The 22,010-nt window shown below is 49.0% G+C and overlaps 7 protein-coding genes across 7 annotated transcripts; 5 read left to right on the plus strand and 2 right to left on the minus strand.

Moving 5' to 3' along the window:
* Positions 1 to 129: 129 nt before the first annotated feature.
* LACBIDRAFT_295329 (uncharacterized protein) lies at positions 130 to 1,302 on the plus strand (the record flags this gene model as incomplete). Its single annotated transcript, XM_001886159.1, has 6 exons — positions 130 to 370; positions 423 to 596; positions 648 to 716; positions 763 to 963; positions 1,012 to 1,222; positions 1,274 to 1,302. Exons 1-6 carry the CDS (start codon positions 218 to 220, stop codon positions 1,300 to 1,302), a joined length of 837 nt encoding a protein of 278 aa, XP_001886194.1. The 5' UTR covers positions 130 to 217.
* Positions 1,303 to 4,710: 3,408 nt separating this feature from the next.
* Positions 4,711 to 6,064, minus strand: LACBIDRAFT_307631 (uncharacterized protein; the record flags this gene model as incomplete). The annotated part of the gene is made up of 6 exons (XM_001886247.1): positions 4,711 to 4,978; positions 5,027 to 5,064; positions 5,121 to 5,234; positions 5,285 to 5,767; positions 5,818 to 5,844; positions 5,912 to 6,064. The coding sequence occupies 6 exons, from the start codon at positions 6,062 to 6,064 to the stop codon at positions 4,711 to 4,713; spliced, it is 1,083 nt and encodes a 360-aa protein (XP_001886282.1).
* Positions 6,065 to 7,295: 1,231 nt separating this feature from the next.
* LACBIDRAFT_307632 (uncharacterized protein) lies at positions 7,296 to 8,312 on the plus strand. The gene is made up of 4 exons (XM_001886160.1): positions 7,296 to 7,439; positions 7,497 to 7,557; positions 7,616 to 7,815; positions 7,869 to 8,312. Exons 1-4 carry the CDS (start codon positions 7,336 to 7,338, stop codon positions 8,065 to 8,067), a joined length of 564 nt encoding a protein of 187 aa, XP_001886195.1. The 5' UTR covers positions 7,296 to 7,335; the 3' UTR covers positions 8,068 to 8,312.
* Positions 8,313 to 10,281: 1,969 nt separating this feature from the next.
* On the plus strand, positions 10,282 to 11,009 carry LACBIDRAFT_307634 (uncharacterized protein; the record flags this gene model as incomplete). The annotated part of the gene is made up of 2 exons (XM_001886161.1): positions 10,282 to 10,449; positions 10,500 to 11,009. The coding sequence occupies 2 exons, from the start codon at positions 10,282 to 10,284 to the stop codon at positions 11,007 to 11,009; spliced, it is 678 nt and encodes a 225-aa protein (XP_001886196.1).
* Positions 11,010 to 11,656: 647 nt separating this feature from the next.
* On the plus strand, positions 11,657 to 13,114 carry LACBIDRAFT_307635 (uncharacterized protein; the record flags this gene model as incomplete). Its single annotated transcript, XM_001886162.1, has 1 exon — positions 11,657 to 13,114. The coding sequence occupies one exon, from the start codon at positions 11,657 to 11,659 to the stop codon at positions 13,112 to 13,114; it is 1,458 nt and encodes a 485-aa protein (XP_001886197.1).
* Positions 13,115 to 13,492: 378 nt separating this feature from the next.
* Positions 13,493 to 17,276, minus strand: LACBIDRAFT_307636 (uncharacterized protein; the record flags this gene model as incomplete). Its single annotated transcript, XM_001886248.1, has 2 exons — positions 13,493 to 16,692; positions 16,748 to 17,276. 2 exons carry the CDS (start codon positions 17,274 to 17,276, stop codon positions 13,493 to 13,495), a joined length of 3,729 nt encoding a protein of 1,242 aa, XP_001886283.1.
* A 1,299-nt stretch (positions 17,277 to 18,575) lies between these two features.
* LACBIDRAFT_307637 (uncharacterized protein) lies at positions 18,576 to 19,816 on the plus strand (the record flags this gene model as incomplete). The annotated part of the gene is made up of 2 exons (XM_001886163.1): positions 18,576 to 19,353; positions 19,413 to 19,816. The coding sequence occupies 2 exons, from the start codon at positions 18,576 to 18,578 to the stop codon at positions 19,814 to 19,816; spliced, it is 1,182 nt and encodes a 393-aa protein (XP_001886198.1).
* Positions 19,817 to 22,010: the final 2,194 nt, after the last annotated feature.

Below are 22,010 nucleotides of genomic sequence, written 5' to 3' on the forward strand. Positions count from 1 at the left end.
ACTGTAACTGGTGTAAACACAGCATGACTGCTGTACTCTGCTGTAAGATTGTTTGCAGGAGGCGAGTCAAGGCACGTGACAACAAAACACAGCTTGACCGCACCGCCCTATGGTCTACGATAGCCCAGCGTTGACAAAGTCCTTCCTTGACAATCTTCCTCCACATACCTCCCGTTGATCCAATTTTTTATCCAGCTTTTTTCATTTACCACAGACGATGCAGATACCCTATTATTATGATCATCGACAAATACCAATCCGAAGCGGAGCTTTCAGCGATGTCTATAAAGCGTCTTTCGGAGGAAAATGCGTGGCAGTCAAGGTATTCAGGGAAACAGCTTCCAAATATGAGATGGAGAAGGTAGAAAAGGTATTTCGAGGACCTCCGACCCAATTTTGTTATCAGCTAAGACATTTCGCAGCGGCTTGAACGAGAGATCGCATTTGCACATTCCCTCCATCACAAACACCTTCTACCAATCTTAGGCGAGTTCAAGGGAGAAGGAAATATATTGATATCGACCATTACGCCCTGGATGCAGCATGGGAACGTTCTCGATTATCTGGCGAAGAGCAAGGTGAACAGGACAGGAATGGTGAGTAATTGTTTTTGACGAGCTGGTCGCACAAGCTGAGAGTTTCGCTAGGTCATCATGATCGCCGATGCCCTGAAATACCTCCACAACCAGGACGTCGTGCATGGACATGTTTTTCCCGTAAAATTTAATTTGTTTATTCAATCGCTTTCTAACAAATGATAAGGGCAATGTTTTGATAGCTGATTTTGGCATGCCCATGATTACCGATTTCGGTGTCAGCGCCATCCATGAGGTGCTCAGAGCCTCAACCATCGCTCCAATAGGCCAGCTCCGCTATCTGGCCCCTGAGATAGTTCTCAGCGAATCGATAATTAGGGCGAGCAAATCCACCGACGTTTACGCGTTTGCTTGTGTTGGAATGGAGGTATGTGTTCCGTTATCCAGCACTCTATTAGACTAAAAATCTCCATAGATCCTGTCAGCCGAAGAACCATTCCACGCGATTCAATCAGATGTTGGTATTATTCTCGCCTTGCACGATGGAAAGTCTCCATATCCTACCTTTACATTGCACGACGCCGTTTCCGTCGCCCTACACGAGTGTTTGAATCAGTCCGCAGAAAGACGTCCGACAATGGACACCGTCTATGAGCGGATAGCTTTATCTTCCCAATATGATGCAGGTACGCATATTACACCCACGCCGGAGATAAATCACTGACGGAATCCATTAGGCGACTTGAGAGGGCGGGCCAGGCTCTGACTGTCCTCTACTCGTATAGGAGCTCGAAAGAGCAATGCCTAATCGATACCCACCTTGTTTTCTATCCTTCACTCCACTTGAAGAAGAGTCTTTTAAAATGGATGGAAAGGGTTGCAAAGAGGGTGCAAAGATATTATTATTATGACATTACCCATTGTATCTAGATCTACGGTTTTTCTACCCCCCAAACACACTGGCCCCACCAATTAGTAACTGCATTCTCCCCGCTGATACTTAGTACTTATTACTAACGGCTTCAGTACATTGCTACGATTACGAAGCAAAGTAACCAAGCCCCAATAATCGCATAGACCCAGGGGCCAGTCGAACGCAGCGTGTGAGATGGGTCGCCAGAGGTTTATGATTTGGAGGCGGCGCTTGAAGAGGGCTGTGACGTCTGAAAGCGGGAGGTGTTAGTGCACGCGAGCGATGGAAAATGCGGTCGTTCGGTCGACGTGGACTTGGGGGTTGGTTGGCGTTTGGAAGGGGAGTCATCTAGTTGGCCGGGGCGCCGGTGGCGGATAGCTGGTTCGGTGTCGGTCTTGGCTTGGTTTAGCTGGGGTGGTATGTGGTTGTGGCTGAGATTCGTGGTCGGAGAGAGCCACATACCTTGAAATTCCGCTACCCAGCCCGTCACCCATCAACAACTCCTCCACATCGAGATGGAGGCCCCACGACATCGTTTCCGAATACCCCCCCTACACCTCCTCGACGCTACCTTCCCTTGTCGTCACCCAGAGGTCACTTAGCATCCGTCTCCGGGCGGCCGGGGTCCTCTGGCTGTGTTTATGATGCCGTATGAGGGAGGAGTAGGAGGTTCGTCAATGTCATGATGAGAGAGTTTGTGCTGGCCAGGAACATACCCCGATCGTCAAAGACATTTCGCGGCAGAGGAGAGGATGGGGAAGGAGGTGGGTGGAGAAAGCGTGAAGTTGTAAGCGGAGTAGGTGAACGAACTCACCATTCCTGTTTTCTTTTGCTCAGCCTCTCCATCACCCAACTCGCCGATGCCGCTGTCCTATTCACATACATAGGCAGCATGAGTGACACTGAAAGACGACGGGAAAGTCACCAGATGCGAAAGAAAAGGCAGGTAGCTTAGTTGTGAACTGATTGACGAACAGTTTGGCGCGTGCTTGATCGTAAGAGGGATTTGTGAGGACCCAGCCAAACAGAACCACATAATCATCTTCGTCAACTTATCTCCCCTTTGGAGCTGTCCTCCCAATCAGAGTCCAGTCGGGTCTGCCCGTTCATCTTCTAGCGCGCTCAAGGGAACGGAGGTCCTACTGGACTGCTCAATAATGATGTGGGATATCTAGAGCACCAACATAGTGCGTTCAAACTTGATTCAAATGGTGCCTCTATCTAGTAACAAGTTGGTCCCGCACGTCGTTCCTTCTCTCATACTCCTATCATCCCAAGACGCCGACCCCCCCGCACCCCGTGAACTCACCGCGTCTGAAACAAAAGAATACGTTGACAAGGCAGGTTCCGACGGCGTCGAGATCCATGGTGCCAATGTGCACCTCATTGACGAGTACAAGACATAAGCAACCAACGGTGCTATGGTGGAGGCTGTTGATTCTAAGTGGACTGGGCTTAGGGTAAGCCTGCGGAAGAAGTTCCAAGGTCTGGTCCACTCTTCGCGTTGTTGATTTACTTTCAACTCAAATTCTGCGCTCAGACATGGCCATTTCGTGTCCTCCCTCAGATAAGGCCATCCTGACCTCACACACCTGCACACCGTGGAACCCCTCGTGGGGACAAATGTTGCAGAGGGCTCAAACATCTTCGGGGAGTCCAATATCGATCAGAACACAGTCCCAAATGGAAGGTGTGGTTTCAAAACCATAGGGAACAGGCCAGAAGGTCCTGTCGCCGGTCTGTATTTCATGGACGCATTACGATTTGAACCTAGCACCAATAGGGATGCCAAGCGGGTGACGTGAGCGCAATGCATTGCGTACCCCTAGTTCAGATCCTTAGAATATTGTGGCCCTCAAGCATACGCAGAAAATCTGGTGAGGTCCGAAGCAGAATAAAATGATTTGAGTCATTGGTCGACCCTTAGACGGCAGTGATAGATTACTTTCCATGTCTCACCAAATCACTAATTTGAGATAATTTTACCGCCTGTCATTGGTCGCGCAACACTCCCACGTTGACCTTTGCGTGTTTGCGCGGACGGGGCGGATAGTACCAACGTTATTGTTTCTAAAAAGTTACAAACCGCAAATTTGTCAATCATTCATCACCTCCTATTGTGAAGCGTGCATTTGTACAAAGCGCTTACCTTCAACAATAAGACCATGAATTGGTCGTGGCTAAGGTTTGAATTCAAGCAATGATAATTACGAAGGACAAGGCAAACTGATCTATTTTTAGACTACACTGTGGAGATGCCGGAATTTGAAAGCCGTGGAGGTATAAATCCTGTGCGGTTCGTTGCATTTCTACAGGCTCAATCGACCTAATCACCATACACATGGATTCCTTCACCACCATCTCCAACACGTCTAACATCCCCACCAACTCCGACGACGGAGGCAGCGGAAACAACGCTTACTGCGTTATTGCCTGAATGCACCCTACTCATTGCTATGTAAGTTTCGCCTTTTGTACCTCGCTGGAATTTACTCAACTTACGCAATATATTGTAGACCCACACATCACATTCACGGTCGTATGACTCGCTTTGGCCTACATGCTTTTGAAGGAGTTTTTTTATCGTGCTGCTTCAACACTCGTCGGGGCGGTGGTTGTATTTATGCAGGGTTCTTTCGTTCTGTTGTTGTATTCCTACTTCGAGGACGTCTTGCGGAGAGGTCAGGGTTTGGACGTCGTTTGGCCGGATTGAAATGTGATTCATTATTGATTCCCTTCGGGTTCTTTTGAGTTAAATGTCGACGTCGAACATTCGCAATCCATCATCCTCCGGAGAAGTCACGAATAAATACAAAATGAAAGGGAACTATTCAACATCACCTCAATAAAATACTCGTGAGTTGGATTGATTGTCCTACAAAGACTACGGTGACCGCGAATATGTTGGTTCCTGCCCGTATCTTTTTATCGTGTTTTTGTGAAGAACACGGCGGAAAACGGACGAGTCCGTTCCAACGGCGGTTTTTACATTATCTTCCCAGAATTTCAGATTACACCAACGATACACCGTCCGTATTCGGACGCTCGACGAAGGAAGATTGGCCATTCGTCTAAAATTCTACTCCGTAGCAGAACATGCAGGTTATGCAATTGAATTGCCTCCGACACAAAGAGAGCAAGTGGTAACAGAAAAAACACTCATTCATGATGGAGTGACGACGTTTCTGAGTTGCAATCTATTCTTGATATGACCAGAAGCGAATTCAGAAGATTTTGGAACTTACCAGGGACGCGGCGGAGCTATGCATTGTGGGAGAACAATTCGCTCAAGCGATAACGAGCGAGTGAAGCGTGAAACACAATAAACCCCTGACTAAATTTGGTGTAGGCAGCAAGTGCCTCCTGGTATGGCGAAAGTATTTCAAGTGATTTCGAGTGACACGTAGCCACCTCTTCAGATAGTCGTCGAAGGATTTCAATTTTGGATACCCCATGGCATTTTGCCATATTAGAGATGTGGTTGATTGATTCGCCAGCCAATTCTTCCTTGTAAAATGAAAGTATGTCGCTGAACGGGGATTAATAAACGAAACTTTATCTTCTTGATTTAACTCACTTTCCATTATTGAAAAACTTCATTATTTCTGGAAGCGCCTTGTGTATGCAGTGTCGGTAAGTGCTGTAATTAGAAATACCCCTATGTAGCTCACCTGAATGTAGAATTTCATGGGAATTTCGGGGGGGAACGCAAACAGAGAGTAGGCTTCGGAGGTACCGCACATTACTCTGGAAAAATAGGGATAATCAAGCGCTTTCGGAGATACCTGTATGGGGATCAGCAAAAGCCATCTTAAATTCAAAAGCCTCTTCGTACCGGCATACCCTGCGTTTCGTGATCCAACAGCAAAGAGGTCATAAAATTCAAAGTGGAAGTTATCATGATGTTGGAGGCGGCTCGTCCAAAGTGTTGATGAAATTCCCGAAGCAAAGAACCCAAAGCATCGAGGACAGGATCATCCTGAGCTTGGCACGAGATGAACCGCTCGTTGAAGCAGCCGATGCCTTCCACGTCATGCTGGTAGACGTCGTCAATATATATCAAGAATGCGGTATACAGGGCGATTAGAATCTTAGTGGATTTGTTCTGGAGATGCGCGTAGGTGGTTGTGGCCATGACGACGCCTCCGGGGATAAACGGTTGGAGAGAAGGAGAGTCTACGGGATAACCCTTGCCTCTGGCCACATCGCAGCAAGAGTTGTGGAAATCGCGATCGTACTGTGTGACGGGGAGAGAGAAATTGCAGCGAGCGAGGAAATCATTCACGGCATCTCGGATGCCATTGTGAGAGTCCACGGGCTGACGGCGAAACATCAAAATAAGCTAATGCGACGGAGTTAGGAGCTTGCCTTTTCATTTGCAGCATTCGCGGCAATCTGAAAAAGACCAGTTCGGCGGGGGAGATTAGGCACAAAAGTGGAGGAGCTGAGAGGATGTGCTCACCACGTCCATCTCTCCGGACTCGTCCACGTTGTATTCCTCGAAACTGTCTGACGCAATGCAGGTATCCATCGTTTTGTCTATATCTTGTGTGCTGGCCTTAACGAAAGTGACCCCGGTTTCACTCAGAGGTGTGATAGGCGTTTGGTCGGACATCTGGGTGAAGCCAACACCAGAGAGACCACTCTTTGAGCAGGCACTTTAGACCTCTTTTTAACAACTGAGGAAGCACGAAGTTGTCAGTATCCACGTAATCGAATAGTGAGAGTTTCCCATGAGCTTACCTTCTCTGCCGTCGGGGGAGTGCTACTTCAGCTGAAAGGATAGTGGAAGGAGTACTTAGTAAAGTCAGTGAAGGACCACATAGCGAAAGAACCTTAGTAGTCTAGCAGGAGAGCGACATGATTAATTAAATCATTGATTTTCTTCCGGAGGCCTCAGATCTCAGAGGGCGCACCCAAATACAACCACACTAACGCATTCATGCCGGCATTGCCCGCAAACGCCGCCCATATACCCATTTCTGCGAATGGGTGACTTTCCGTAACTCAAATCTATACAAATGAATAAATTTGACCCTTATCGGAGTTTGAAACGAGAACTTCACAGGAGAGTTTATTGGAGTGAATAAACCGTAACGCCAACTGATTAGATTCTATTTGATGTATTTGCTTGCCTTGTACAAACTCACTTCCCTCCCATCTGAGCTGCTCTGAGGTCGTGTAGGCCCGTGGATGGGTTTATTATACTGATTGTTCATCCACCCCGCTGTAAAATTAGACCACACTCTGGGTGAAGCCTAAAAAATCCCAAGTTGAGCTGAACATGGCTGTGGATCAGTGAGCTAGGTGTCAAGAAGGGTGTTTGTAAAGGGAACAACAGTTTCCGGGAGGGGATTTTGTAGCCATAAGACATTGACACTTCTAATAGACTCTGTAGTGGCTTTGAACTGCAACGAGAGGGAGCAGAATGCCCCAGCCGTAGGAGAGTAGTAGGGGATGAGGTAGAGCTGACTAAGCCATGTGGGAAGGAATCGTACCCAGGAAGGAAAGGTGTCCCCTTGGCAGGGTTGATTCCAGCGTTTGAAATCTGTTCGAGGGGTCTGTACCCTCTGAATAGATTAAGGTTTGTAACTGGGTTCCAACCAGGGACTCCATCAAAGTCGAACCCTTACAAGACTCGGCATCCCGGCAAAGGACCCTAGATTTCGTCGATTTATTCAAATCTAGAGAATTTGTGTTACGGAAAGTCACCCAATGACGCTATATTTGGCCACGAGGGACCGATCATGCTGTTTCCGATCGTCGACGGTAGGCTGTGCACTCGGATAAAAAAACTTTTCAACGCAACAACGTTTCTACCTCAACTTGACCTCAACCTCCCACGTATCGGATTCATACCCTTCCTCACACCCGTCTCCCGCTACAATGCGTTCCATTCTTTTCCTCCTCGCCTTCATCTCCTCCGTTTTCGCCTACTCGATTACCAGCCCGAACAGTAACCAAGGGTGGACTAACCAAGGTGCTCAGCTGTATGGTCCAAATTTCCGTTTGTCAAACATATATATTCACCCTGCCTTTATTTTCAGCCTTACCTGGACACGCGTCAACACCGACAGACTGAACTTTACCGTCGTACTCACCAACCAGGTCAGTGCTTGCTGAAATATTCTCCCTATCACCTACCCACGTGGCACACAAACGCCAGAACATCACAGGCTTCCAACCAGTGGTTCTGGCGACGTCGGTGGATGGAACTCTGGGCTCTGCGCCCATGAACACCCCAAGCGGAGGGTGGCCCTCCCCAGGGGGCAGCTTCCGAGTTAACCTCGTTCAAGATGCCAACAACCTGGACGCCATCCTGGCCCAGTCGAACCAGTTCAACATTACTCAAGGAACGTCCACCATGTGCGTATCCCTTATCTTGAACGAAGCGTTTATTTTTTAATGTCAGCCAACAGCTCGTCTTCGTCCACCAAAGGTTCCACCACGCGCTCTGCCAGTTCTGCCACCGGTTCTACCACAGGTTCCGCTACGGGTTCCGCCGATTCAAGTTCCACCCAAACTTCAACGAGCAAATCTAACAATGCCGTTAAATCGGAGTTCACCATGTCAAGTTTGCTCGCGTTCATCTCCATGATGGGATTCGTCCTCTCATAATGGGACAACACCAGACCATGGAGAGGATGTCTGCGAAGGAATGACGGACGAGGGGTGGCGGCGGTTACGTGGCAAGTGGTATGAAAGCGAACGGTGTAGGCGAGGGCGTTGGCCGATTACCACTGCAAAGGACTCTGGGATGTCGGAGATGTAGTTTTGGACTTTTAGACTATTTACTATACTATACTTACTTTGTTCACGCACTCACGGATATTTTTGAATACCAGCTAGGAGTGAATGCCGTTCGCGTTCTCTGAAGGGCTGACCCTGTCTCTCGTAGACAGACTTCGATATATGTGAAGTCGTACCTTGGTTCATAGTTGCTATGAACCAAGTTCATAGGGCTGACCGGCGTTTGACAATAATAGTCCAATCAAGTGGGCGGGCCCAACGTAACACGAGTGGATCCAGTTGGGATCCAGGGCGTTTAATCCGAGTCAGTAATTGCCTTTCGCGACAACAGTTCTTACCCCCGCCACAAAAAATTCTGAGAGCGGCTGGTGTGATTCTGAGTTTACGTAATATTATTACTAATATGTGTTCACTCGCATGACAGATAAAGTTGAACCCAGCGTTGTGCGGGTCGGCGACCTGAGGTCACAGTCACCGACCGTAAATCGTGAGAGAGTCACCAAAGGTCGTCAACGGTCAAACGTTCGCAACTTTGCGCGGTGCCATGGGGTCCTACCTCTGGGCGTGTGCTATATCGCACTGCGTGGTCTTCTAACGCTGCACAGTTATTCCTACATCATATTCTGTATCTACCACTGTTCTAGATTCCTCTATGTCATGTTCCGTATCTACCACAATCCATTTTGCGTGCTACCTGTGACAGTTGTTCTGCGTCACCGACCTTAGGTCACAGACTCACAGTCAACTGTAGATCGTGAGAAAGTCAAATCCACCTCGAAATCTCAGAAGTGTCTACAGTCGTGGACAAGCAAAGCCCACTAATTTGGTATCTTGGTAAATAATGTATCTAGAGCTGAGATTTTTCCAGATTCTGGCTCAGATTTGCGAAATGCGTCGAAAAACGTACCTCCGAAGTTTTTCCCACGAGGAATTGGCGTGGCCAAAATTTTGGACCAAAAAACTGCAACATTTGAGGAGAAAAACAGGTCGAAACCGGCCAGAAATTATCGAAAGTTGGTACCTGTGCTGGGCTTCGGCTGGAAGCTACTCAGAAAGGGCAAAGAATCTATCAGAAAGGGATTTCCCTGCATTTCGAAAGCCTAGTGTGATGGAATTTCTTAGTCCCGTGATAGATGTCACATCAAAAAGTGACTAAGTGCCCAATTTGGGTCAATGTTTGGCAATTTTTTCCAGAAGAACCGCTCGATAAATTGTTTCGAAACTTGATGGGCAGATTGTTCTCCGTGAAAGGAAGCGATTCCGCTATTTTTCATATTTTTCTTGGCACTTTTTGGTGTCCGGCCAAAAATTTAGGGTCTATTTTTGTATATGGCCATTTTCTCCAAAACGGCTCGTGAGACTTGGCTGATATTTGGCCAGAAGCTTCCCTCAACGTATCTGCACGTTTTCTGGGCACTTTGGTAGCCATCAATAATTTCCATTTTTATTAGTGGGCTTTGCTTGTCCACGACTGTACACCTAAAATTACATTACATAATATATGAGGACACCCCTGGCACCCCGCAAAGTCGCGGTCATGTTTGGTTGCGAAATGTCACAGTCAGTGACAGTCGGCGACCTTCAGAAAAGTTGCGCAACCGGCACAACGCTGAGATAAACCACAAAATCTGTGACCAGATCAGGGTTTCTTTCTCACCAATATTTCCAGACCCTCCCAGTAGGTTTCACTGGGAATAGTGCTGATCTTTCTTATATGGAATTATTTATGAACAGGTTTACTACTGGGCCACTCGAAAAGTCCCCACCTAATCGTCCATCAGCATATTCAAGGCGCTTTGGTAGGGCACAATGCGCTAATGTATTCGGCGCTACATAGTAGGTGGAACGTTCTAGGTTGCTCCTGCCTGGAAAAGACTCCCTTCCGTAATGGCTTTGGCGAGGATACATAATATGGTTATCTTGGATTCCGAGTCGCATCCGGCGCGTCTATCGTTATCGATACTTATCAATCGCCCACACAAATGGAATTCTGACAGTCCTCTACGGGCGCTCTATCACCAATCAAGTATATATTCCCAGACGTTTGGTTTCTGCTGTTCCACTCCCTCTCTCATCAGCGCGATGGGTTTTGGCTGCCGAACCTGTTCCAAGACATTTAGCTCGGCCCAAGGCCTGTCATCTCATTGTCGTGCAAAATCTCATCGAGCCAACGAATGCCGGGCTAGTAGAAGACATCAACGGTGTGCTAGGTGTTCCAGATCATTTGGATCCAATCAGGCTCTTCGACAGGTTGGTCGTTGTCTTCTTTTGACTACGGCGAGACCTTAGGAGTCGATTAGCACATTTCTTCGTCATCGGCCCACGCAAACCGTATATTTGGATGCCCCTTCTGTTCAAGGACATTCAAAGCTCCTTCGGCCCTCGCTCACCACATCGAATCCGGCTGTCATAAAATTAATCGCCATCAAGTGACGGCAGCCGTGAAGCAGTTGAAGATCGTGCCCGAAATTTGTATCAATCGCGGTCTTATTCCACAAGCGTCGACCCCTCCAAGCGTCACCACTCATTACATTCCGGCAACATTGTCTTTCAACGTTCCCGGGTATTATGATTGTTATCTATGCAAAAAGAGGTTCACGGCTCCTCATCGCTTGGCCGCGCACTTGAACTCGCCGGCGCATGATGCCGACCAGTTCAGGTGCCCCAAGTGCAAGAAGACGTTTAAATTGGTCTCGGCTCTAACTCAGCACATAGAAAGCGGGGCATGTCGTCTTGCCAACCTCCATGAGATCGAAGGTCACTTCGATCGCTTGACAGCAGGTTTAAACTCTCGTCTACTTCGTTTTTGAGCCCTCGGCGTCATGGTGCGTGCCTTTTAATACAGCTCGACTTTTCCTTATTGTTTATTGCTTCGACTACCAAGGGACTGAAACATAGATTAACGCTAGTTTAACGTTGTTCTATTTTGCAGTCCTCAGCCCAACGCCGATGTCATATCCCGAATCCAGTGGTGAAGGTAGTACATCAATATCATTGGCATCTCTCGTGTAATTGTACATTATATCTAGTATCGTATTAAAATTTCTTCTTGGAGTGTTGTGGAGAGAACATCTATCTGTGCATGCCAAGTGCGACGACGAAAATCAGAGGTTACTCAAAGGTTACTTACTCCGGTCTCATTCAAAACTCACTATTTCACCTATGCGCTGTGTCGATATGGTTGAAAACAGCCGACAATGAGCGCACAACGTTGAACTGGTAAACCGCCTGCAGCTTAATTCCAGCCAAATTCCAGCGATGCCAACGGCCCGGCTTTGGAGCTGCGGGCCGCTAGGCTGGGCCGTTTTGGGCCAGCGGCCCAGATTAGGAATTTACACTTCGGCAACTTGCGGGCTTACTTACATAATAGAAATGCTGTATCTTATCATGCTGTGGCCTTGCTGTAGAGGAGTCATCTCAACGATTACGTCTAACATTCCAAGTTTCTAGCATAGGTATGGAAACCCCCCGTCTGCCGCCATCTACACGAGCGTTCCAAAAATTCACGAAGGACACGCGCAGGATGCTGATAGGCAAAGGAAGGGCTCAGGCTGATGTTACTAGTAAGAGGTTTACACCAGGTCCTATCAACGCTTTACCACCAGAGATCCTGGGGGAAATTTTCCTTGCGAGTCTCGGCAAAATATTTCCAGTCCACGATGATGACTCAATCCCACCTCTGCAGTTCTGTCGTGTCTGTACCTATTGGCAACAGACAGCATTGTCAACACCAGGTCTTTGGACACGACTCTTGATCAATCGTTCTGATGTCACTCAAGAGATCAATGTCATGAGCAAGCGGTTCTCGTCTGCAGGAAAGCTTCCCTTATCTCTTCGGATTGAGAATGGGCCACACCCTAGCTCATTTCCATTGTTCAGGGTTCCCCTTCAGTACATGGGGCGTATCCACAACTTGGAGTTCAGTGTGCTTCGAATAGAAGAGGCGGTGCGACAGCTCAACATCATTGTGGACCATGGGACAGCTTTAGAGCGACTCGTCGTCCAATATAATCAGTCGACAAGCTGGTCGAATGCCCCCAGCCTCTTGCCGCTCCCCAGGCTCCATAAATTGAAACGACTCGTGCTTTCAAACCTTCAATCAGATCGACACTCATATGACGGGAGCTTAGACAATATGCCGTGGAACCAGCTCACACACTTGTCGATGGTGGATGTCCCGATAATGCCCTTGATGTTAATGGCGTTCCTCCGACGATGTCCACATCTTCAGCACGGATTCTTTGCCCTCAGCAATCTACTACATCCTACGAATCAATGGACTACGTTGCTCCACGGAGATACCGTGTTCCCCTCCATGATTTCCCTCAAGGTTGTCTTCAAGTATGCCGGAGAATGGGGGATCCTTGATGGTCTTTCTTTTCCATCATTGAAGACGCTCTGCCTCGGCAGCACGTCAGAACTCAGTACTTGGAATTCCACGACATCCGCCACCCTTCATACGCCTCTTCTCAGGAACCTAATACTTTTCAAAATCAGGATCCAGTATCCTGATCTCATCGAATTCTTGAAGACAAAGGCCAGCCTGCGGGTTCTGGTGCTGGACTCTCCTTTAGAATTTTCTCCCCTCTTCGAAAAGCTTTCCCACATTGGCGAGAACATCTTTCTACCAAATCTCATCCGACTCTCGATATATCATTGGCGCTTAAGGAAAAATCGTCCTTGTAAAATTGACGTCAGAGCGCTTGGCCAAATGATACATGCCCGATGGTACCCCAGGTCCACAAAACCCAGACCAGTTCGATCACCGTTGTCTTCGGTATCGCTACGGATGTCGAGCGTTCCTCCATACCTCATTGGTATCAAGTTGCGGTCTTCCCTTGTCGCACAGGGACTTTTTTTGCATATTGGGTCGGCAGAAAATGGGTATTCGCTGAAGAAAGAGGTAGATTGGTAAATTTGTACAAGTATATTTCTGTTGTTTCTGACCTATTATTGGACGGCGACTCTCGGTATCGATTTAAAATGTTTTTGTAGTTGTATTCTGGAGATCTACTGTTTTATTTAAATCAATTCGGCCATCCCTTGCGAAGCATATAATACATTGGGGATAGTTGCGCGACATCAAGGGGGATAAAAAGAGCATCAGCAAGAACGCGACCAAAAAAGACAAACGAGGATGACTACTAAGGACAAACTGAACTATGAGTTATGATAAAAGTAATATACACAATGTAATCCGATAGTATACCGCAATAAGAAAAGCAAGAACGAAAGAATATGTGTAAAAGAACCTAGGCGGCTAAGCCCAAGTGTTTTAGTTTGAAGGTCGAGATCACCAACCATCCAGGCTCCTCGACTCCAACTCCCCATCTCCTCCCCTGACGCCTAGATCAAGACTTTCCATCTCACCCAGCAGCACTTCATGTTCCGGGCGCAAGAACAGACTGCCAGGACTACCAGTCACCATAGAGAAGTTCGCCGTGGTGGGCGATATGCTAGCAGCCGAGCTGATGGACATATTCGCAGTGTGCCCTCCGCCATCCATGCCACGGAACCCATGAGGTTGGGGCTGAGGTTGCTTATGTGACGAAGGGGGGAAACGGAAGTGAGATTGTTCCATACTGCTTCTATTGCTGCCACTTAGATCCCCAGGATGAGCCGCGTCTTCGTGAAGGAGCATGGTCATGTTCGGAGGAAGGACGGGGAAGATGGAGGAAGTAGTGCTGAGCCTCCGTTGGGCTGGAAGCAACGAAGTAGGTTCGGCGGAGGGAGGTTCTTCATCATCCTCATCGTCGTCCTCGGGTTCAATCGCTTCCTCATCAAAATCCAGTATCGGAGGATGTTGATCTTCCGTTGGGACGGTGAGCAGTCTATCCTGATCATCTCGGTCCCGATTCCATTGAGCCTGCAAACGCCCGCTGGGGCCCTGTTTCTGCCTAACAGGCACAGGAGTGCGATAGCCACTACTGCTCGCATTGCTCCAGCTGTTCCCCAACCCACTAGGCGTCCTCGTCGCCCCCAACCTCATCTCCCTTCGCAGCTCAACACACTCCCTCCTCAAATCCGTGCACTCTTGCCGCAGCTCACTGCAAACCCTCCTTAACTCATCATTCTCCGCCTCTGCATCCGCCAATCGCTCCACCCGTTCTCGCAGATCCGAATTCTCTTCTCTCAGAACCCTGACTGTCCGCTGTGAATCAGACAGAGCGCCGAGAAGAGCTCCAGTCTCCAATTGATGTTTATCCCGCAGCTCACGAATTTCCTCCTTCTCCCGTTCTCTATCACGGTCACGCTCTCCACGGTCCCGTCCAAGATACCCAAACGACCCTGAAATGCTTGTAGGCGCAGTCGACGTCGTCGATCTTGGTGTATCCCTGTCCCGACTCCCACTCGACACCGTAAACGTAGGGCTCTCCAACAACCCACCCCCAGCACCATAAGCAGAGAACGTTCCACTCCCCCTCCTCCCCGCACTCCCACCACCCGCCTCCGAAAGCGCCATCCTCGAGTGACTCCTCCCAAACCCCGATCCACTGCCGCCGCTGTTGCCCCCACCAAACTCTGACGTTCCCCTCAAACTACCAAACCGCCCTCCAGAAATCACACTACCACCCCCGTTGCCCAAAGGCGAAGGAACAGTAGCCGCACTGCCACTCCTATCGCGGGTAGCGAACGCCTTCTCAGTCGACGAAGGATCGCTTCCTTCCTCCCTCTCCCTCTCGAAATCCAACAACCCAGCCGCACGAAAAGCTTTAGCCGTCCGAGGACCCAACCACTCAGCTTTCGGACCATCCCCTCCTCCACCCAACCGGGAACTTGCACTCCGACCCATAGATAAGCTGCTCGAAGGCCTCGACACTCCAAACTCTGCCATCATCCCCTTATCCCTCTCCCGATCAGCAGTGAGCTTCGACCCCCTCCCTAGTCGTTCTTGGACACTCATGCTTCGCTTCCTCACGCGTCCTGCAGAAGGCATGGGTGAGAGCCGGTTGTTGCTGGCATTCCCATGAACAGTGTTGTTATCACTGTGACTGCGTTCGATCCGCAAGGAAGGCGAACGTAGCCGAGCCGCGGAGCCAGAGTGGGATGTACTATCCAACGACGGCCTACTAGAGTCCAAGGATGGTCGATAATAAGACGTTGCATCTTCTCCTCCCATAGGAGGCGAAGGTGAGGAAGATTCCCCACCTGTACCAAAGTCCTCTCTCTCAGGGGAGGTAGACCCTCGTGGCATATAAAAATTCCCCCCTCCCAACCCAGTGCGTTTGCCAGGCATAGACCCAGAAACAATCCTACGCTTCTCGAACGAACCACGTGGAGTTGAAGTGGTTTCCAACCCCGGGCGTTGGACGTCCAGAGATGGCCTTGCCTCTCTCAAAACAGGCGACCTTCTAGAATCCAGAGACCCCCGACCAAGAGCCGCAGATACACGGGATGGAGAAGGAGGCGAAGAAAATGATATAAGCGGTGGTGCTGACAAAGGCACCGCCTCTGAACCAGGTTTTTTAGAATCTGATGCAGGTCCTCCCAATATGACTTGTCTCAGTGTACGAGCACCAGCTCTTCCCTTCGCAATCCCACTACCACTTGGGGTGCCGCTAACACCCTTATCTGCTGCACCGAACACCCTGACAGCAGTCGCAGCTGAAAACGACGACGTACTGGAGGGGGTGAACGATTTTGGCGGGTGCGCAAAGGCCATCGTCCGTCTTTGCGCAGCAGGCGTTGACGAAGTCGGTGCTGATGACCTGCGTATTGGTGAGGAAGGCGAAGAAGGAGGAGAGCCGTGTATTCCCTTATTCCCATTGACCGCAGTCTCTTTCCCCTTTGTTGGTGATTCGTTTGGAGTCGTCCCCGCGCTACTGGAAGACGGAATGGCTGTGGACAGAGGTGTGGTGGGGAAGGCGGAAGTCGTCGGTGAAGGTGTGTTTGGAGGCCGTAAACGAGGGAGAAAGGATGAGGATTGTCTACTGCGTTGCACGCGGAAGGGTGACTTGGGTGTGGTTGGAGATGACTGAGGAGAAGGAATGTATGGTTTCGCCGTTGTGGCGGAATTTGGGCTCAGAAGAGCGGCAAGAGCTGGATCCACAGATTCCAGATTTATATCCATACTAAAACTGGAATCAACGACTTCTGGATGGTCGTCCCCGTCAATGATGATCGCTTTGTCAGAGTTGAGCCACTCCTGTGCATCAGCAGAGTGGTTTGATGCACGCATTGCGTCTATTACTTGGGTAGCGATGTGGGTAGTGCAGAGGTCCAAAGCGGACGTATCCGCGTCACCATCTGAGCTACGTGTATCGGGAGTGGTTGGGTCACTATGACCGGAGGTTGTGGGAGGAGCAGCAAAAGAGGCGTGAAGGAGATTCGGGTTGATAATGGTAGGAGAGGACGAACGGGACTCGGCTGGGGTGGCGTTTGTACTGAGGACAGGTACATATTTCGATATGCCAGAACTGTCTGCCTCCATAATCGTCGACAAGTCAAGTGAGAGTGGCGGTCCTGGTGAAGGAGTACGTAACATCCTCATACCTAAGGTTAAGGTGGTCAGCGCCCGTATTTAGCTCATGAAAAATTTGGTACCCACCAGAGTGAGCAAGAAGCTCTTCGACAAAGTCACCGTTCTCCGGTTCGCCGGGGTGATGGTTGTCCAACCTCGACAAAGAAGCGGACCTCCGAACACCCTGTTCTTCGTCGTTCAGTGGTTTTCCTATAGCCATGACGGGCATGATGAGAGCATCGTTCGACAAAGAAGTCTTCCGTTCGCGGTCCTTTGTCATTGAACGGCGCACGGAGCCAAACCCAGAGAAAGGGCTACGTGACGTATTAGGCGAGGCCGCGGAGGAGTTAGGAGTGGCATTCCTGCCAGGACCAAAAGGAAGGAGAGAGCGTAAAGAGCGGAATGCTGGGATGCCTGAGCCTGCAGGTGTCGTTGGCGGTATTGTGGGTGATGCACCGATGCCCTGAGAAGAAATGGGACTATGGTTGCTTGTGACGCTGCTGGTCGATGGACGACGAGCTGAATGGGGTATGAGGGATTGCGCCGATGAGAAAGGGCTTCTCTTTGGCTGAGCTGGTATCGATGAAGTGGTATGTGGGGACCGTTGTGTGGCCATCTGGCCAATGATGAGCCTTTGCTCGTCAGGAGTCCTTTTTGCGCTCTCTGGATATACGTGTTATGAGCACTGAGATACTGGGCATGAAAAGACCATGCTCGTTGAGGGAAAGCTGGGCGTAAAGCTGGCAAGGTGGTAGCGACCAACGTTGGGAAAAAGATATGTGGGAACCCGCGCGACGGCTAGTGCGAAAGAGGAAGGACCCTCTAGGAACACGGCCTATCCAATCATCCCATCACAACCAACCTTGATTGATTTCCGTAGTCTTCCATTTTCTCTTTCTCGCGCTTCCGAAAGGAGGCTTGCCTTGGCCCGACACTGGACATACAAGTCGTTCACCAAGTTTTATCGGAAAGTTTCCGTGGAATTTGGAGCCTTGGATGTCAACACGACGAGGTCCAATTGCTCATTTTCGGCCTCTGAATTTGTTCGAGATCTTTAGGTTTCGCAAGGCGAAATCGCTTGGAGAACAGTGCTCGCCTCTAATAAGCTCGCTCTACCCCTGGCATCCCTCTATCCTTCAAACTTTGTAAAATCTTTGACGTGTCTGCTCGTCTGTGACATAATCTTTCTTCAGACGGGTCAGACGATCATCTTCGTCGACACTGAATCCGAATTGTTGGCCTCTGCAGCGTGAAAAGGCGGGGAAGATGGTGGTTAGAGACATAGAGTGGTCTATCAGACTATCACCTTTCTGAGACATTTTGACAGCCCAACAGCTATCAGAGGCGCAACCCAACCGCATTTTCTCCGACTTGTCGCCTACTTTCAGCATTGTTCAATACCCTCCGAATAGACATGTTGCGAGTCTCAATACTCTTGTCAATGCCAATCTATTGCGATTTATGGCTTTGTAGGCCCTGTCTATATTAGGATTCGAACACGTTCGACCTTTTTCCTTGCACTTCACGCTGCTCTAATACAATATCCCCAATCTTGATACTTTATACAACACTTGAAAAGGCCAGGGTGAGCGATGTTGACAGTGTTTAAATTTTTGTGGGCTATAGAGATACAGACATCGCGTTTTCAATGCGTTTTATTATTTTTATTTTGTGGATCGCTGAGTCAGATCCTAGACCAGCTTGCCCTCACCTACAATGAATCCCAAGTTAGGTTGAAGAACTCCTCCTCCGAAGCACGTTCAAGCGGGTACTTCATTTCACCTTAAAGATTACCTCAACCTGAATCAGCTTCAGAAGGACGTCTCAGCCTTCTCTGTCAACGGTTAAATCTTGGTTAAACCTCAACATTCCGAGTCGCCGACAACAAGTACACACCTCAATACTGATAATACCCATGACTCTACCACCAGATTTAATCGAAGCGATCGTGGATGATCTGGCCTTACAAAAAGACACCCCCGCACTTAAGGCATGCGCTTTAACTTCCAAATTCATGAATTTTTGCAGTCGGAAGCATCTCTTCTCTGCCATACATATGGGCGCCATTCCAAGCCAGGACCGTCGCCTCGGAGACACACCAAGGATAGAACAGCTGGTTTCTTTGTTAACTCACAGTCCAGAGATCGCCGATTGCATTAAAGAGTTCTCCTGGAAACTTTGGCGCCAGGACTACAGGGACCAAACGGCGCCCATCGTCTTGAGAAACCTCACAAACATTCGGTCTTTAACCCTAGCTGGATTGGCCCAGTTCAGGCCATGGAAGGATGTGCCGGTACGATTCCAGGAAGCAATGGCCCACTTGATCCAACTACCGAGTGTGACGAAACTAGTCCTTAAATCGTGCCGCAACATTCCCATGCCTCTCTTCATGTCCTGTCCCAATCTCACCCAATTGAAGCTGGAAGACGTAGAGCTCCAGGATACAGATGATCTCATCAACTTGTTCCCGAACCAAGTTCCATCCAACCCCTCTCGCGTCAAAAAGTTCTCCTTTACAAATGGCAGTCCCGCCTCCTTGGAAAAATTGCTTCAGGCCAGAAGACCCGATTCTCTTCCCTTTTTCGATTTCAGCGACCTTCTTCACCTGTCACTTGTCTCTTACGGCGAGATAGGGAATTTGGCAGAGATGACATTGAAGGAGACGAAAAAACTTACTTCCTATACATGTCAAGGTCAGTATGATCTAGATCCCGAAGTCCCTCTTACGCTAACACGCCTTTTTGTAATAAAGTTAAAGGGTCAGCTACCGGAACGAGCCAAATCATACACCCTCAGCATCTTTCAACAACCCTAAAATGCCTCAAGATAAAACTCACGGGTACAGCGGTGCTGCCTGGACTTTTCCAGGAGCTTAAAACGCTGGTCGGGCTGAACGTCCTCGAGGAATTGAAGTTGATCTTTGAGATAAAGCCTCAGGATTGCACAGTTGGCGAGGAATGGCGGGGACTGGACGAAATGCTGACACCGTCCAACTTCCCACATCTGCGTCGAGTCAAGATAAGCATCAAGGGCCTTCGCATTTCAAAGGCATTGAAGGGGGAGCTATTGGGAATCCCAAAAATTTATCTTCTCCGCTTGGGTGCAAACGCTTCTGTCACGCTCCTTTTCTCCGTTTCTGAAACGGTTCAGCGGTAGATTTGAAAATGTATCCATATATGGAAGGGTCTATTTCGATGCCCGTCAGAAGGGTGGTGGGCTTGCGAGTTACAATAGTATTTGGAGCGTTGATGTATGTAATTACAACAAAGAAATAGCAACGCGGAGGGATGAAAACTGAGCAGATAGCAAATACACAACAGGGCAAGTCAGAAAGTGCTGGTCCATGCTTTCAGATCGAAAGTAGAGGCCCGAGCCATGTCCATCCACGCGGAGGTCTGCGAATAGAATGAGATGAGCCGGGGTTTCCAATCGAATAAGATATCAAAAGGCTCACAAGAAGCATTTTAGGCGTTTGTCGTACATCAGGGTCCTTCAAGAGACAGGCGTCTACGAGATCCTCTGCTTCCTTGGGAAAGCGACCCTCCGGAGTTAAGCGAGGCGCAGGTTCTCGAACGATGTGGTGCATGAGTTCGATAATGCTCATTGTCATCCCTCCACCATTCAGGCTGACGCCTTTACTCTTCCGTTTGCTCATCCTTCTAGCCGTTTTGGCGTTCATCGCAAATGAGTCTCGATGAGTGGGAGTCTTATTATGACCCGAACCTAAACTCTCGTGATCTTCGTCGAGGTCTGAGAGATTGTCATCGTCCGAAAAGGAGTCTGAGAAGGGGAACCGCCCGTGAGCAAGTTCAAGGAGGGTGATTCCGAGGGACCAGATGTCGGATTTAACGCTATATTCAGCGCCTTGGATCCGTTCGGGCTGTGAGGAAAAGTGAGCGACAGAAGGTAGTCGAATAAAAAAAGATGTACACTCATGTATACCGATGTCCCGACAAACGTGTTGGCAATGGAATTGATGAGTTCCCCAGAAACGCCAAAGTCAATTAGTTTGATAGCACCTTCTGAGTTGCATAGGATATTGGAAGGCTTGATATCTGTCAGACACGTCAGGGTACCGCGCCGGCTGTGCGGCAAAACCTTACCTCGATGGATTATTCGATGAACATCATATAGATATGTCAAACCCTCCAAAACCGATAGCGCAACTTTGCTGACGACCTCAATATCGATAGCGCCAATCTCTTTATAAATTCCGTCGAACGACCCCTTGTCCATGAATTCCATGCAAATGCAGATGTTCGGTTCCGCGAGGTAAGAACCAAAACAGGAAATGATGTACTCTGAGCGACATTCGTGCATGATCTCAAGCTCGCGAACGATTTGCTTGCGCACAGACGATTTGGCATCAATTAACACAATCTAGGCAGTGTGATATCAATCTTTCGGTTTGAGACGGGGTCGATCTTAGGGACACACCTTCTTTGCCATGATTGTTCCGGTTGGAACGTGCTCCACCTTCACCACACTGCCTCCATTTCCTTGCCCCAGCTCTGCAAGTTTCTTCAGATCGGCGTCCCGTAGGTCAAATTTCGTCGTCGCAGTTAGGTCCAGCTTCGCCAAGGTGCTTGATAGTGTCGGCATGGTGCCAGTGCGGCTAGTGGTTGGGCTCTCGGCTGGAAAGTCGGGGAACGGCGCAGGCCCTGCGTTCCCACCCAGAGGAGGTGGTCGTTTCCTAGCACCAGCGGTTGGCGCAATCCTCAGCGGTGCAGGAACGGAAGATGCAGGAGAACTCGGGACTGGATCGGCGACAAGTTGAGCTCCTTTGAAGTTACGTTTCGTCCGCAAAGGCACAGTAGGCGGAGTGTAGATGGGAATGGGCGTCGACATCGTTCAGCGAAGAGCTCAAAGGCCTAAGGATATGTAATGACGGCAAAAGTAAAGAAGGAGTCATGGAAACCGACGCTCATATTGATCACAAGGCTGAGCGCTAATTTTAATTCCCACGTGGGAACACAAGTACTTACATTATAATACTTAGTTCATACGGCACACAAACCTGTCGAGCAACTGTCAAGCTTTCAAAATACAAGGCCATGTCACAGGGTTGGACCTTGGCAAAAAAGGAGGGTGTTTTGTAGTATGTTGAACTCACCGACTAACTAATTCAGTGGAAAGATCGATCTGAAATATGATCGACTTTACGTGGAAACACCCAGAGGTGGGTGGACCGGTGAGAGAGGAATTACCTTGCAAAAAATTATCCCGGAGTCTCCCTTTGTTGAAAGGATGACAGATGCTGTAGGCGCTCAAATTTGATCAAAAAGATTGGGAAACAAATATCGTTCGTCAAACCACCATCTAGATCTCCAGGTTTATACATTGTTTATAC

The sequence above is a fragment of the Laccaria bicolor genome, genomic scaffold, assembly GCF_000143565.1.
Source record: "Laccaria bicolor S238N-H82 LACBIscaffold_36 genomic scaffold, whole genome shotgun sequence".
In the NCBI taxonomy this organism is placed as follows: domain Eukaryota; kingdom Fungi; phylum Basidiomycota; class Agaricomycetes; order Agaricales; family Hydnangiaceae; genus Laccaria; species Laccaria bicolor.

What these genes read in the sequence shown, in the direction of transcription:
- LACBIDRAFT_307632 (XM_001886160.1), top strand. Translation starts at nt 7,336, where the DNA reads ATGCGTTCCATTCTTTTCCTCCTCGCCTTCATCTCCTCCGTTTTCGCC. An exon ending in ACTAACCAAGGTGCTCAGCT is followed by an intron (nt 7,440 to 7,496) that starts GTATGGTCCAAA and finishes CTTTATTTTCAG; the next exon opens with CCTTACCTGGACACGCGTCA. An exon ending in ACTCAAGGAACGTCCACCAT is followed by an intron (nt 7,816 to 7,868) that starts GTGCGTATCCCT and finishes GTCAGCCAACAG; the next exon opens with CTCGTCTTCGTCCACCAAAG.